The sequence below is a fragment of the Cetorhinus maximus genome, chromosome 7 (assembly GCF_964194155.1).
Source record: "Cetorhinus maximus chromosome 7, sCetMax3.hap1.1, whole genome shotgun sequence".
Taxonomy (NCBI): domain Eukaryota; kingdom Metazoa; phylum Chordata; class Chondrichthyes; order Lamniformes; family Cetorhinidae; genus Cetorhinus; species Cetorhinus maximus.
This window is the reverse complement of record NC_135885.1, coordinates 950,255-966,969: the sequence shown is the minus strand read 5'-3', so window position 1 is coordinate 966,969 and position 16,715 is coordinate 950,255. Positions and strand designations below refer to the sequence as shown.

General features: G+C 53.5%; 1 protein-coding gene across 1 annotated transcript in view; it reads left to right on the top strand.

The window, feature by feature from the left end:
• The first annotated feature begins 7,470 nt into the window (after positions 1-7,470).
• Positions 7,471-16,715, top strand: part of LOC144682516 (FH2 domain-containing protein 1-like) — a 97,584-nt gene continuing 88,339 nt past the window's right edge. The window contains exons 1-3 of the mRNA XM_078544905.1: positions 7,471-7,630; positions 8,401-8,576; positions 10,824-10,994. Coding sequence (XP_078401031.1) covers positions 8,553-8,576; positions 10,824-10,994 — 195 coding nt within the window. The 5' untranslated portion in view covers positions 7,471-7,630; positions 8,401-8,552. The remainder of the gene's footprint in view (positions 7,631-8,400; positions 8,577-10,823; positions 10,995-16,715) is intronic.

Genomic DNA, 16,715 nt, shown 5'->3' with positions numbered 1-16,715 from the left:
AGAGGTTGTTTAATCTGTGCCTGTTAAACATTTAGAACAGCAGGAGGCCATTCAGTCACTCAAACCCATTATGTCATTTGATTATTTCATGTCTGATCTCGAACTCCTTTCACTGAAACATCAGAAGCATGTCTTACAGAATGTGGAGTTGCTAAATGGTAAGTGGAGGAGATACAAGAACTTGCGTTTGGTTAAGGGCTGCACAGACCCAAATATGGCAATGTGAACTTCACTGTTAGTCTGTGTCAAGCCAAAATGTTTGTTTTAATACAGCAGCTGGCAGTGAGAGCGACACTGAGTGACACAGAGCATGTGCAGGAAAGGCTTCTCCTCCTGCTGACACATCCCCATTACTCTCTTTACAAGATAAAGGAAAACCAGCATTGACAGAGCATTCATGGGTCCTTTCACAACCAGACAACCTTCCAAGCACTTTATTGACAAGGAAATATTTTAGTCACTGTGTTAACGTACGCAACAGGTCAACCAAATTGAGCACAGCTACATCCCATCAACAGCAATCCTAATAATCCACACACACTGACCCTCACTGGGGGACGGGTCCCACACACACTGACTCTCACTGGGGGACGGGTCCCACACACACTGACCCTCACTGGGGTACGGGTCCCACACACACTGACTCTCACTGGTGTACGGGTCCCACACACACTGACTCTCACTGGGGTACGGGTCCCACACACACTGACTCTCACTGGGGTACGGGTCCCACACACACTGACCCTCACTGGGGTACAGGTCCCACACACTGACTCTCACTGGGGGACGGGTCCCACACACACTGACCCTCACTGGGGTACGGGTCCCACACACTGACTCTCACTGGGGTACGGGTCCCACACACACTTACTCTCACTGGGGTACAGGTCCCACACACACTGACTCTCACTGGGGTACGGGTTCCACACACACTGACTCTCACTGGGGTACGGGTCCCACACACACTGACTCTCACTGGGGTACGGGTTCCACACACACTGACTCTCACTGGTGTACGGGTCCCACACACACTGACTCTCACTGGGGTACGGGTCCCACACACACTGACTCTCACTGGTGTACGGGTCCCACACAACACTGACTCTCACTGGGGTACGGGTCCCACACACACTGACTCTCACTGGGGTATGGGTCCCACACACACTGACCCTCACTGGGGTACAGGTCCCACACACTGACTCTCACTGGGGTACAGGTCCCACACACACTGACTCTCACTGGGGTATGGGTTCCACACACACTGACTCTCACTGGGGTACGGGTCCCACACACACTGACTCTCACTGGGGTACGGGTCCCACACACACTGACTCTCACTGGGAGCCGGGTCCCACACACACTGACTCTCACTGGGGTACTGGTCCCACACACACTGACTCTCACTGGGGTACGGGTCCAACACACACTGACTCTCACTGGGGGACGGGTCCCACACACACTGACTCTCACTGGGGAACGGGTCCAACACACACTGACTCTCACTGGGGTACCGTTCTACACACACTGACTCTCACTGGGGTACCGTTCTACACACACTGACTCTCACTGGGGTACGGGTCCCACACACACACTGAACCTCACTGGGGTACAGTTCAGCTGACACCTACCTGGTCTCACGTCCATGTGACCCCGTGTGAAACTCCTCAGATACTCAAGCAGTCCGTGTCCAAATGCAGCATGACCTGGACAATATCCAGGCTTGAGCTGACAACTGGCAAATAATATTCGCGCCACACAAGTGTCAGGCAATGACCATCCCCAACAAGAGAGAATCTAACCATCGCCCCTTGACATTCAGTGGTATTACCATCACTGAATCCCCCACTATCAACATCCTGGGGGTTACCATTGACCAGAAACTGAACTGGACTAGCCATATAAATACTGTGGCTACAAGAGCAGGTCAGAAGGTGTGGAAACCATGCATGAGGAATAGGGTTAACAGCAGTTGTGCTGTTGAATCTGAGTGATTTGATGGATTTTTTGGGGGGCAATGCAGAACCCAGAGGGTTATGGATGCTCCTCTGTTGAATATATTTAAGGTTGGGATAGGCAGGCACTTGGTCTCATGGCGAATTAAGGGATATGTGGAGCGGGTGGGAAAATGGAGTTGAACCCAAGATCAGCCATGATGGTATTGAATGTCTCGATGGGCTGAGTGGCCTACTCTCCTGCTCCTGCTTCTTATGTTCGTGTGATTTACCTTAATGGCAGAACAGGCTCAAGGGGATGAATGGCCTTGCCCTGTTCCTACTATTGCTACTGGACCAGGCTGCCCGATGTGAGTTCCTATTTTGTCAGGCTGCTGGATTTGGGTTCCTGCTGGGTTTGGGTTCCTGCTGGATTTTGATTCCTGCTGGATTCTGGTTCCTGCTGGGTTTGGGTTCCTGCTGGGTTTGGGTTCCTGCTGGGTTTGGGTTCCTGCTGGGTTTGGGTTCCTGCTGGATTTGAGTTCCTGCTGGATTTTGATTCCTGCTGGATTCTGGTTCCTGCTGGGTTTGGGTTCCTGCTGGGTTTGGGTTCCTGCTGGATTTGGGTTCCTTCTGGGATTGGGGTCCTGCTGGGTTTGGGTTCCTGCTGGGTTTGGGTTCCTGCTGGGTTTGGGTTCCTGCTGGGTTTGGGTTCCTGCTGGGTTTGGGGTCCTGCTGGGTTTGGGTTCCTGCTGGATTTGGGTTCCTGCTGGATTTGGGTTCCTGCTGGGTTTGGGTTCCTGCTGGATTTGGGTTCCTGCTGGATTTGGGTTCCTGCTGGGATTGGGGTCCTGCTGGATTTGAGTTCCTGCTGGGTTTAGGTTCCTGCTGGATTTGGGTTCCTGCTGGATTTGGGTTCCTGCTGGATTCTGGTTCTTGCTGGGTTTGGGTTCCTGCTGGGTTTGTGTTCCTGCTGGGTTTAGGTTCCTGTTGGATTTGGGTTCCTGTTGAGTTTGGGTTCCTGCTGGATTTGGGTTCCTGCTGGATTCTGGTTCCTGCTGGGTTTGGGTTCCTGCTGGATTCTGGTTCCTGTTGGGTTTGGGTTCCTGCTGGATTCTGGTTCCTGCTGGGTTTGGGTTCCTGCTGGGTTCGGGTTCCTGCTGGATTCTGCTTCCTGTTGGGTTTGTGTTCCTGCTGGGTTTGGGTTCCTGCTGGGTTTGGGTTCCTGTTGGGTTTGGGTTCCTGCTGGATGTGGGTTCCTGCTGGATTCTGGTTCTTGCTGGATTTGGGTTCCTGCTGGGTTTGGGTTCCTGTTGGGTTTGAGTTCCTGTTGGGTTTGGGTTCCTGCTGGATTCTGGTTCCTGCTGGGTTTGGGTTCCTGCTGGATTTGGGTTCCTGTTGGGTTTGGGTTCCTGCTGGGTTTGGGTTCCTGCTGGGTTTAGGTTCCTGTTGGGTTTGGGTTCCTGCTGCGTTTGGGGTCCTGCTGGATTCTGGTTCCTGCTGGGTTTGGGTTCCTGTCGGGGTTGGGTTCCTGCTGGGTTTGGGTTCCTGTTGGATTTCGTTCCTGCTGGATCTGGGTTCCTGCTGGGTTTGGGTTCCTGCTGGGTTTGGGTTCCTGTTGGGGTTGGGTTCCTGCTGGGTTTGGGTCCTGTTGGATTTCGGTTCCTGCTGGGTTTGGGTTCCTGCTGGGTTTGGGTTCCTGTTGTATTTCGGTTCCTGCTGGGTTTGGGTTCCTGTTGGATTTCGGTTCCTGCTGGGTTTGGGTTCCTGTTGGGGTTGGGTTCCTGCTGGGTTTGGGTTCCTGCTGGGTTTGGGTTCCTGTTAGATTTCGGTTCCTGCTGGGTTTGGGTTCATGCTGGGTTTGTGTTCCTGCTGGGTTTGGGTTCCTGTTGGATTTGGGTTCCTGCTGGGTTTGGGTTCCTGTTGGGGTTGGGTTCCTGCTGGGTTTGGGTTCCTGCTGGATTCTGGTTCTTGCTGGGTTTGGGTTCCTGCTGGGTTTGGGTTCCTGCTGGGTTTGGGTTCCTGTTGGATTTGGGTTCCTGCTGGGTTTGGGTTCCTGCTGGGTTTGGGTTCCTGCTGGATTCTGGTTCTTGCTGGGTTTGGGTTCCTGTTGGGGTTGGGTTCCTGCTGGGTTTGGGTTCCTGCTGGGTTGGGCTGCTGACTGTGGGCTGTACAAGTCGCTGGGATTCTCTGGTTTTCTGAGGGAGGGGCTGATGCACATTGACCTCCTGATCAGGAAATTTCAGGTGAAGTTGAAAAATGTTTCAATCCAGAACTGGAAGAAGGAGAAGGAGCTTCTGGGATTAATCAGGTTTAACTGAGATTAACCAGCAATAACAGGGTTTAATTAGGAGTAATTGCGATTAACTGGAGTAGGATTGGGAGAAGGCGGGGGCAGGGGTGAGTCTGGAATCAGGTTTAAACTCAATGAGAGAAGAGAACATAAGAAATAGGAACAGGAGTAGGCCATTCGGCCCCTCGAGCCTGTTCTGCCATTCAATAAGATCATGGCTGATCTGTTTGTGTTTCCATTTCCACATTCCCATCTACCCCAATAACCTTTGATTCCCTTGCCTAACAAGAATCTATCTACCTCTGCCTTAAAAATATTCAATGACCCCGCCTCCACCACCTTCTGAGGCAGAGAGATCCAAAGTCACACAACCCTCTGAGAGAAAAAAATTCTCCTCATCTCTGTCCTAAAAGGGCGACCCCTAATTTTAAAACACTGCCCCCTAGTTCTGGACTCACCCACAAGAGGAAACATCCTTTCCACATCCACCCTGTCAAGGCCGTTCAGGATCTTGTAACTTCAATCAAATCACCCCTCACTCTTCTAAACTCCAGTGGAAACAAGCCCAGTCTGTCCAACCTTTCCTCATAAGACAACCCACTCATTCCAGGTGTCAATCTAGTAAACCTCCTCTGAACCGCCTCCAATGCATTTACATCCTTCCTTAAATAAGGAGATCAAAACTGCACACAGTATTCGAGGTGCAGTCTCCCCAATGCCCAGTATAACTGAAGTATAACATCCTTACTTTTATGTTCAATTCCTCTCGTAATAATGGATAACATTCCATTAACTGCCTTAAAACCACTAGAGGGGGGAATAGCTGATCCCAGGATCGGAAGGGGGTCAGTCTCTGTACCTGGAGTCGGGGGGGTCAGTCTCTGTACCTGGGGTCGGGGGGTCAGTCCCTGTACCGGGGTTGGGGGGTCAGTCTCTGTACCCGGGGTCGGGGGGTCAGTCTCTGTACCCGGGGTTGGGGGGGGGGTCAGTCCCTGTACCCGGGGCCGGGGGGTCAGTCTCTGTACCTGGGGTCGGCGGGGTCAATCCCTGTACCTGGGGTCGGGAGGTCAGTCTCTGTACCCGGGGTTGGGGGGGGGGGTCAGTCCCTGTACCCGGGGTCGGGGGGTCAGTCCCTGTACCGGGGTTGGGGGGTCAGTCTCTGTACCCGGGGTCGGGGGGTCAGTCTCTGTACCTGGGGTCAGCGGGGTCAATCCCTGTACCTGGGGTCGGGGGGTCAGTCTCTGTACCCGGGGTTGGGGGGGGGGGGTCAGTCCCTGTACCCGGGGTCGGGGGGTCAGTCCCTGTACCCGGGGTCGGGGGGTCAGTCCCTGTACCCGGGGTCGGGGGGTCAGTCTCTGTACCCGGGGTCGGGGCATCAGTCCCTGTACCTGGGGTCGGGGGGGTCAGTATCTGTACCTGGGGTCGGGGGTCAGTCCCTGTACCTGGGGTCGGGGGGGTCAGTATCTGTACCTGGGGTCGGGGGGTCAGTCCCTGTACCTGGGGTCGGGGGGGTCAGTATCTGTACCTGGGGTCGGGGGTCAGTCCCTGTACCCGGGGTCGGGGGGTCAGTCCCTGTACCCGGAGTCGGGGGGGTCAGTCTCTGTACCTGGGGTCGGGGGGTCAGTCCCTGTACCCGGAGTCGGGGGGGTCAGTCTCTGTACCTGGGGTCGGGGGGGTCAATCCCTGTACCTGGGGTTGGGGGGTCAGTCTCTGTACCCGGGGTCGGGGGGGGGTCAGTCCCTGTACCCGGGGTCGGGGGGTCAGTCCCCGTACCTGGGGTCGGGGGGGTCAGTCTCTGTACCTGGGGTCAGGGTTCAGTCCCTGTACCCGGGGTCGGGGGGTCAGTCCCTGTACCTGGGGTCGGGGGGGGTCAGTCTCTGTACCCGGGGTCGGGGGGTCAGTCTCTGTACCTGGGGTCAGGGTTCAGTCCCTGTACCCGGGGTTGGGGGGTCAGTCTCTGTACCTGGGGTCGGGGGGTCAGTCCCTGTACCCGGGGTCGGGGGGTCAGTCTCTGTACCTGGAGTCGGGGGGGTCAGTCTCTGTACCCGGGGTTGGGGGGTCAGTCTCTGTACCTGGGGTCGGGGGGTCAGTCCCTGTACCCGGGGTCGGGGGGTCAGTCTCTGTACCTGGGGTCGGGGTTCAGTCCCTGTACCCGGGGTCGGGGGGTCAGTCTCTGTACCTGGGGTCGGGGGTTCAGTCTCTGTACCTGGGTTCGGGGTTCAGTCCCTGTACCCGGGGTCGGGGGGTCAGTCTCTGTACCTGGGGTCGGGGGTTCAGTCTCTGTATCCGGGGTCGGGGGGGTCAGTCTCTGTACCTGGGGTCGGGGGTTCAGTCTCTGTATCCGGGGTCGGGGGGTCAGTCCCTGCACCTGGGGTCGTGGGGGGGGGTCAGTCTCTGTACCCGGGGTCGGGGTGTCAGTACCTGTACCCGGGGTTGGGGGGTCAGTCTCTGTACCTGGGGTCAGGGGGGTCAGTCTCTGTACCCGGGGTCGGGGGGTCAGTCCCTGTATCTGGGGTCAGGGGGGTCAGTCTCTGTACCCGGGGTCGTTGGGTCAGTCCCTGTACCTGGGGTCGGGGGGTCAGTCTCTGAACCTGGGGTCAGGGGGGTCAGCCTCTGTACCCAGGGTCGGTGGGTCAGTCCCTGTACCTGGGGACGGGGGGTCAGTCTCTGTACCCGGGGTCGGGGGTCAGTCCCTGTACCTGGGGTCGGGGCATCAGTCCCTGTACCCGGGGTCGGGGGGGTCAGTCTCTGTACCTGGTGTTGAGGGGTCAGTCTCTGTACCTGGGGTCGGGTGGGTCAGTCTCTGTACCTGGGGTCGGTGGGGTCAGTCCCTGTACCCTGGGTCGGGGGGTCAGTACCTGTACCCGGGGTCAGGTGGTCAGTCCCTGTACCTGGGGTCGGGGGGTAAGTCTCTGTACCCGGGGTCGGGGGGTCAGTCTCAGCCTCTTTGATGATGGTTATAATTCAGTTTCACTCCGATTTTTAAACTGGCTATGTGAGTCTTTGAGGGTTTTGACAGAACTCCCCATCTCCTCTGACTGAGATACCGCCTTCTCCTTCCAAGCTGCTGTGAAATTGTGGCATTGAAAGGTCTGCCTGTCCCTTTAAGTGACCGGGGCTGGTGTGAAGCTGAAATAGTTTCCCTGGTGGAAGTGGGTGTGGAGCCCTCAGGGAGAGACTCTTGCTCATTGCTCTGTATACGTGACAGCCTCTGACGCCTTCCTCTCAGTCCCAGCTCATGCTCAAGCTGTTTCTACCTGTTTCACATCAACGCATCTGAAATATCCACCCTGAAACCACCCCAATTCCTGCTACAATCCAGGCGCTCTCCTCTCTGACAGGCCGGAGAGGGAGAATCTCAGGGAGGATCTGTGACAGGGAGAGTCAGATGGGCTGTGGGATGAAGGTAGAGATTGTTTCTCTATTTCTGCTGCGGGAAGATATTATTTCTGATTCTCTTGATTTCTTTTCAGTAATCCCTGAATTTAATCATTCCCCCGTTAGAATTCCCCCCTCAAACCTCACCTCCCTCCTTTAAAACACTTCTTAAAACCTTTCACCAAACTTTTGGTCACCTGTCCCAGTCTCTCTGTATGTAGCTCGGTCTTATCTTTCGTTTTATAAATTGCTGCTGTGACACGGTTTGGCTTCTTAAAGGCGTGAGCAGAATATACTTGTTTTATGAGGAGAGGTTGGACAGGTTAAGCTTATATCTACTGGAGTTTATGAGAGGTGACTTGATTGAAACCTCTAAGATCCTGAGGGGTCTTGACAGGGTGGATGTGGAGAGGATGTTTCCTCTTGTGGGAGAATCTAGAACGAGGGGTCACTGTTTAAAAATAAGGGGTCGCTCATTTTAAACGGAGATGAGGAGAAATTTTTTCTTTGGTCAAAGAGGGTGGTGAGTCTTTGGAACTCTCTTCCTCAAAGGCGGTGGAAGCAGAGTCTTTGAATATATTTAAGGCAGAGCTGGATAGATTCTTGACTAACAAGGGGGTGAAAGGTTATCGGGGGTAGGTAGGAATGTGGAGTTGAGGTCACATTCAGATCAGCCATGATCATATTGAATGGTGGAGCAGGCCTGAGGGGCCGAGTGGCCTCCTCCTGCTCCTGATTCATATGTTTGTGTGTAAGTTGTTGTTGTCGTTGACCTTGTTGACGTGTTTCCTCTTCCAGGGCCGATAGGGCAGTTGGTTTGAAGTTTCCTCATTCCAGTCCTGTCAGCGTTAAACTCTTCGACATTCCTGGAAAGATGCCGTCTCCACCCTAGACGTGATCGGGATTAATTATCTTTATTGGTTTGTTGTTGGAATCGCTCATACTAGAACATGGAAAGGACCCTTGTAACCATGGTAACAGCAACCGATGTGGGCCTCACACTTCCCCTTCCGTCTGATTCACCTGGAAAATCAGCAGCAGCTCCACCCCCTCCCCCCAAACCCGGTAACCAAGGGCAACCACCCCCTCCCCCCAAACCCGGTAACCACGGGCAACCACCCCCTCCCCCCCAACCCAGTAACCACGGGCAACCACCCCCTCCCCCCAAACCCGGTAACCACGGGCAACCACCCCCTCCCCCCAAACCCGGTAACCGCGGGCAACCACCCCCTCCCCCCAAACCCGGTAACCATGGGCAACCACCCCCTCCCCCCAAACCCGGTAACCGCGGGCAACCACCCCCTCCCCCCAAACCCGGTAACCGCGGGCAACCACCCCCTCCCCCCAAACCCGGTAACCGCGGGCAACCACTCCCTCCCCCCCAACCTGGTAACCAAGGGCAACCACCCCCTCCCCACCAACCCAGTAACCACGGGCAACCACCCCCTCCCCCCCAACCCAGTAACCATGGGCAACCACCCCCTCCCCCACAACCCGGTAACCAAGGGCAACCACCCCCTCCCCCCCAACCCAGTAACCACGGGCAACCACTCCCTCCCCCCCAACCCAGTAACCATGGGCAACCACCCCCTCCCCCCCAACCCGGTAACCAAGGGCAACCACCCCCTCCCCCCCAACCCAGTAACCACGGGCAACCACCCCCTCCCCCCCAACTTGGTAACCAAGGGCAACCAAGCCCTCCTCCCCAACCCAGTAACCAAGGGCAACCACCCCCTCCCCCCCAACCCGGTAACCACGGGCAACCACCCCCTCCCGCCCAACCCAGTAACAGCGGGCAACCACCCCCTCCCCCGCAACCCGGTAACCATGGGCAACCAACCCTTCCCTCCCAACCCAGTAACCATGGGCAACCACCCCCTCCCCCCCAACTTGGTAACCAAGGGCAACCAAGCCCTCCTCCCCAACCCAGTAACCAAGGGCAACCACCCCCTCCCCCCCAACCCGGTAACCACGGGCAACCACCCCCTCCCCCCAAACCCGGTAACCGCGGGCAACCACCCCCTCCCCCCAAACCCGGTAACCGCGGGCAACCACCCCCTCCCCCCCAACCTGGTAACCAAGGGCAACCACCCCCTCCCCACCAACCCGGTAACCACGGGCAACCACCCCCTCCCCCCCAACCCGGTAACCATGGGCAACCACCCCCTCCCCCACAACCCGGTAACCAAGGGCAACCACCCCCTCCCCCCCAACCCAGTAACCACGGGCAACCAGCCCCTCCCCCCCAACCCAGTAACCATGGGCAACCACCCCCTCCCCCCCAACCCGGTAACCAAGGGCAACCACCCCCTCCCCCCCAACCCAGTAACCACGGGCAACCACCCCCTCCCCCCCAACCCGGTAACCAAGGGCAACCACCCCCTCCCCCCCAACTTGGTAACCAAGGGCAACCAAGCCCTCCTCCCCAACCCAGTAACCAAGGGCAACCACCCCCTCCCCCCCAACCCGGTAACCACGGGCAACCACCCCCTCCCGCCCAACCCAGTAACAGCGGGCAACCACCCCCTCCCCCGCAACCCGGTAACCATGGGCAACCACCCCTTCCCTCCCAACCCAGTAACCATGGGCAACCACCCCCTTCCCCCCAACTTGGTAACCAAGGGCAACCAAGACCTCCTCCCCAACCCAGTAACCAAGGGCAACCACCCCCTCCACCCCAACCCGGTAACCACGGGCAACCACCCCCTCCCGCCCAACCCGGTAACCAAGGGCAACCACTCCCTCCCCCCCAACCCGGTAACCAAGGGCAACCACCCCCTCCCCCCCAACCCAGTAACCAAGGGCAACCACACCCTCCCCCCCAACCCGGTAACCAAGGGCAACCACCCCCTCCCCCCCAACCCGGTAACCAAGGGCAACCACCCCCTCCCCCCCAACCTGGTAACCAAGGGCAACCACCCCCTCCCCCCCAACCCGGTAACCAAGGGCAACCATCCCCTCCCCCCCAACCCGGTAACCAAGGGCAATCAAGTCTTCCCCTCAAGCCTGGTAACCAAGGGCAATTGCCTCCTCCCTCCCAGCCCACTGGACTCTGGCCCCCACCCCCACCTCCCCCTCCCCCTCCCCCTCCTCCTCCTCCTCCACCGCCTCCCGGTGGGTCTGGCCCCCCACCCCCTCCTCCTCCCTTGGGAGGGTTCCAGAGATTTGGAGTGACTCGCCGATCCACACTAAGGAAATTTAACTGGGATGCTCTTCCCCAGCACCGTGTGGTTGGGAAGCAGAACATCTGGACGGTTGATAAATGTCCCGAGCATTTCGACATCGACACCAAGAGAATGGAAGAGCTGTTTGGCCGCAAAGATGACCAGAAGCGACTCAGTGTTCGCAGGAGCTTCCGAGCAAAATCTCCTCTGAGAAATGGCGAGGAACAGGTGAGCTAAACTTGACTGGATCATCAGCTTGATCACATCCTGACTGAGACACAACTCAGTGTGGAGGGAGGGAGTGTGGGAGAGCAGAAGGGAGAGGGAGAGCGGGAGAGAGGGAACATCATCCTCGGTGGGTAACGATTGGTCCCTGACATCGGTGAGGGGTGGATATCTTACCAGATCAGAGTGAGCAGGGGGCACAGGGCAAGATCCTAGTGATGGGCGACTGTGCTGTTCAACTGCCCCCCAGGCAACAGCGTCAGGAAAAGGATCCTTGGTGTGAACTCCCCTTACTCTGCCTGTTGGGCTCAGATCTCGGGTTCACTACCACATGGCTGGACACCTCTTGGGGGGCAGAACAATGGGGGAGTTTTTGTCAGTTCAGTTACATGGAGAAAGGGAGCGTGAGCAATGATTCTTTTTTTTTTAATTGGTTCATGTGATGTGGGTGTCGGTGGCTAAGCCACAAATACCCATCTCTAATTGGCCTTGTTCAGAGGGCATTTAAGAGTCAACCACATTGCTGTGGGTCTGGAGTCACATGTAGGCCAGACCAGGTAAGGTCGGCAGCACATTAGTGAACCTGATGGGTTTTTGCAATAATTGACATTTCAATGTCATCATCAGACTTTAATTCCAGATTTTTAATTGATTGGGATTCGAACCCAGGTCCCCAGAGCATTACCCTAGGCCTCCGGTAGCCCAGTGACAATACCTCTAGGCCACTGCCTCCCCTCGAGTAATGATTCTGACACTAATTGTTCCAGGTTTAACTCAGGAGATAGCGAGATTGAACAAAAGCAAAATAAACTGTCAGTTGGTAGTACAGAAATTGCTGAAAAGAGAGACATGTTGCCGAAGTTTTTCACCTTACACTCATCAGGACAAACACAAGAATACCAAATTTCAAACAATCACAACAATTTATACTACGGGAGAAAAGGGTGCTAATTGGTTGGCAAGTTGACTCTGATTGGTCGAGACATTGCCATGGAGAAAGCAATGGGGAACTGTAGGCTGCCCAAGCTCCTGAGCTTTTAAAAAAAGGCACAACATTGAGCACATTCCTTTTGTTGGCAGAGAATGGGTCTCTGCATCTGAAGACATGTCAGTTGAGCCACATGATAAGCTCGATTGATTCGATTGCAGATTTGGAAGGTGGTGTCGAAGGAGCCTTGGTGAATTCCTGCAGTGCATCTTGTAGATGGGACACACACTGCTGCTATAGTGCGTCGGTGCCGGAGGGAGTGAATGTTTGTGGATGTGGTGCCAATCAAGTGAGGCTGCTTTGTCTTGGACGGTGTCAAGCTTCCTGAGTGTTGTGGAAGCTGCACTCATCCAGGCAAGTGGGGAATATTCCATCACACTCCTGACTTGAGCCTTATAGATGGTGGACAGGCTTTGGGGAGTCAGGAGGTGAGTTATTTGCTGCAGGATTCCTAGTCTCTGACCTGCTCTTGTAGCCACAGTATTTATATGGCTAGTCCAGTTCAGTTTCTGGTCAATGGTAATCCCCAGGATGTTGATAGTGGGGAATTCAGTGATGGTAATGCCATTGAATGTCTAGGGGCGATGGATAGATTCTCTCTTGTTGGAGATGGTCATTGCCTGGCACTTGTGTGGCGCGAATGTTACTTGCCACTTTCAGGGAAGGATTGCTTCTGTATCTGAGGAGCCGCAAATGAAACATAGAAACATAGAAACTAGGAGCAGGAGTAGCCATTCAGCCCTTCAAGCCTGCACCAGCATTCAATATGATCATGGGATCATGGCTGATCCTCTCTCTCAACGTCATGTTCCCGATTTCTCCCCACACCCCTTGATGCCCTCAACATCCAAACATTTATCAATTTCTTTCTTGAATATACTCAGTGACCCGGCCTCCACAGCCTCTGTGGTAGAGAATTCCACAGGTTCATCACCCTCTGAGTGAAGAAACTTCTCCTTATCTCAGTCCTAAATGGCCTGTCCCGTATCCTGAGACTGTGGCCCCTGGTTCTAGACTCGCCACCCAGGGGAAACATCCTCCCTGCATCCAGTCTGTCTGGCCCTGTTAGAATTTTATACGTGTCAATCAGATCCCCTCTCATTCTTCTAAACTCTAGTGAATGCAGGCCCAGTCGAACCAATCTCTCCTCATATGGCCAGTCCCACCATCCCCGGTATCAGTTTAGTGAACCTTCGCTGCACTCCCTCTATGGCAAGTATATCCTTTCTTAGGTAGGGAGACCAAAACTGCACACAATACTCCAGGTGTGGTCTCACCAAGGCCCTGTATAACTGCAGTAAGACATCCCTACTTCTGAACTCAAATCCTTTTGCAATGAAGGCCAACATACCATTTGCCTTCCTAATTGTTTGCTGCACCTGCCTGTTTACTTTCATTGACTGGTGTACAAGGACACCCAGATCCCTTTGTACATCCATCTTTCCCAATATATCACCATTTAAATAATACTCTGCCTTTCTGTTTTTCACACTGAGGCGTGTAACTTCACATTTATCCACGTTATACTGCATCTGTCATGTGTTTACCCACACACACAACTTGTTTAATTCGCCCTGAAGCCTCCTTGCAACCGCCTCACAACTCACAACCCCACCCAGTTTTGTGTCATAAGCAAACATGGAAATATTGCATTTGGTTCCCTCATCCAAGCCATTTATATATGAGTTGGATGAGGAATGGTGTTTAGAATGGTGTTGAACATTGTGCAATCATCAGCAAACACCCCTCGATCCTGTCCATGACAGTATCGGTAGGAGTGACCATCACAGTCGTTGTGGGCACAAAGTCCCATCTTCACATTGAGGATACTCTCCAGCACATTGTGTGGCACTAGCATCTTACTAAATGTGGTAGATTTCGAACAGACCTAGCAAATCAAAAGCGGGCATCCATGAGGCGCTGTGGGCCATCAGCAGCAGCAGAATTGTACTCGAACACAATCTGTAACCTCTTGGCCCGGCATAACCCCCACTCTACCATTACCATCAAGCCAGGGGATCCACCCTGGTTCAATGAAGAGTGCAGGAGGGCATGCGAGGAGCAGCACCAGGCAAACCAAACATGAGATGTCAACCTGGTGAAGCTACAACACAGGACTACTTGTGTGCCAAACAGCATAAGCAGCAAGTGATAGACAGAGCTAAGCGATCCCACAACCAATGGATCAGATCTAAGCTCTGCAGTCCTGCCACATCCAGTTGTGAATGATGGTGGAAAATTCACAGAATCATAGAATTGTTAACGGCAGAAAAGGAGGCCATTCAGCCCATCGTGTCTTCACCGGCTCTCCGAATGAACATTATGACTCCATGCCATTCTCCTGCCTTTTCCCCATTCCCCTGCAGATTGTTTCTATTGAAATAATCATCTAATGTCCTCTTGAATGCCTCGATTGAACCTGCCTCCACCACACTTCCAGGCCGTGCATTCCAGACCTGAACCACTCGCTGTGTGAGAAAGTTTTTTCTCACGTCACATTTGTTTCTTTTGCAAATCATTTTAAATCTGTGCCCTCTTGTTCTTGATCCTTTTACGAGTGGGAACAGTTTCTCCCTATCTACTCTGTCCAGCCCCCTCATGATTTTGAACATCTCGATCAAATCTCCTCTCAGCTTCTTCTCTCCAAGGAGAACAGTCCCAACCTCTCCAATCTATCCTCATAGCTGAAGTTTCTCATCCCTGGAACCATTCTTGTAAACCTCTTCTGCACTCTCTCCAATGTGTTCACATCCCTCCTATAATATGGTGCCCAGAACTGTACACAATACTCCAGCTGAAGTCTAACGAGTGTCTTATATAAATTCAGCATAACCTCCCTGCTCTTGTACTCTGTGCCCCTATTAATAAAGCCCAGGATACTATATGCTTTATTAACTGCTCTCTCCACCTGTCCTGCCACCTTCAATGATCTATGCACATATACACCCAGTTCCCTCTGCTCCTGCACACCCTTAAGAATTGTACCCTTCATTTTATATTCTCTCTATACTCACTGGAGGAGGAAGCTCCACAAATATCCTCATCCTCAATGATGGAGGAGCCCAGCACATCAGTGTAAAAGATAAGGCTGAAGCACTTACTACAATCTTCAGCCAGAAGTGCCGAGTGGATGATCCATCTCAGCCTCCTCTGGAGGTCCCCAGCATCACAGATGCCAGTCTTCAGCCAATTCGATTCACTCCACGTGATACCAGGAAACGGCTGAATGCACTGGATACTGCAAAGGCTATGGTCCCTGACAATATTCCGGCAATAGTGCTGAAGACTTGTGATCCAGAACTTGCCGCACCCCTAGCCAAGCTGTTCCAGTACAGCTACAACACTGGCATCTACCCGGCTATGTGGAAAATTGCCCAGGTATGTCCTGTACACAAAAAGCAGACAAATCCAACTCAGCCAATTACTGCCCCATCAGTCTACTCTTGATAATCGATAAATTAATGGAAAGGGTCATCAACAGTGCTATCAAATGGTATTTGCTTAGCAATAACCTGCTCACTGATGCTCAGTTTGGGTTCTGCCAGGTTCACTCAGCTCCTGACCTCATTACAGCCTTGATTCAAACATGGACACAAGAGCTGAACTTCCAAGTCACAGAATCACAGAATTGTTACAGTGCAGAAGGAGGCCATTCAGCCCATCGTTTCTGCACCGGCTCTCCGAATGAGCAACTCAGCGAGTTCCATTCTCCCACCTCCTCCCCATAACCCTGCACATTCTGCCTTTTCAGATAACAGTCTAATTCCCTTTTGAAAGCCTCGATTGAACCTGCCTCCCCCACAATTCTCAGGCAGTGCATTCCAGACACAAACCACTCGCTGTGTTAAAAAGTTTTCCTTATATCACTTTTGCTTCTTTCACTAACTACTTTAAATCTGTAATCTCTCGTTCTCAATTTGGAAACAGTTTCTCTCTATCTACACTGTCCAGATCCCTCATGATTTTGAAAACCCCTATCAAATCTGCCTGGCCTTATTTTCTCCAAGGGGAACAGTCCCAAACTCTCCAATCTAATGTCATAGCTGAAGTTCCTCGTTCTTGGAAACATTCTTGTGAATCTTTTCTGCTCCCTCTCCATATCTTCACATCCTTCCTAAAGTCTGGATCCCAGAACTGGATGCAATATCCCAGCTGAGGCTGAACCAGTGATTTATACAAGTTCAACATAACTTCCTTGCTCTTGTACTCTGTGCCCCAATTAATAAAGCCTAGAGTATATGCTTTAGTAACCGCTCTCTCAACCAGTTCTGCTACCTTCAATGACTTGTGCACATATGCACCCAGGTCCCTCTGTTCCGGCACCCACTTTAGAGTTGTGCCCTTTATTTTATATTGTGTCTTCCTGTTCTTCCTACCAAAATGAATCACTTCACATTTCTCCGCATTGAACTTCATCTGGCACTTGTCCACCCACTTCACTAACTTGTCTATGTCCTTTTGAAGTTCTACACTATCCTCCTCACAGTTCACAATGCTTCCAAATTTCATATCATCCACAAACTTTGAAATTGTGCCCTGTACACATAGGAACATAGGAGGAGTTGGCGACCATATCGGGGACAGTGATCACAATTCAGTTAGATTTAGCATTACCATAGAAAAGGACAGAGATAAGGCTGGAGTAAAAGTCTTCAACTGGGGGAAGGCAAATTTTGCAGAAATGAGAAGGGACTTGGCTGGGGTGGACTGGACAGCACTGCTGGAGGATAAAACAG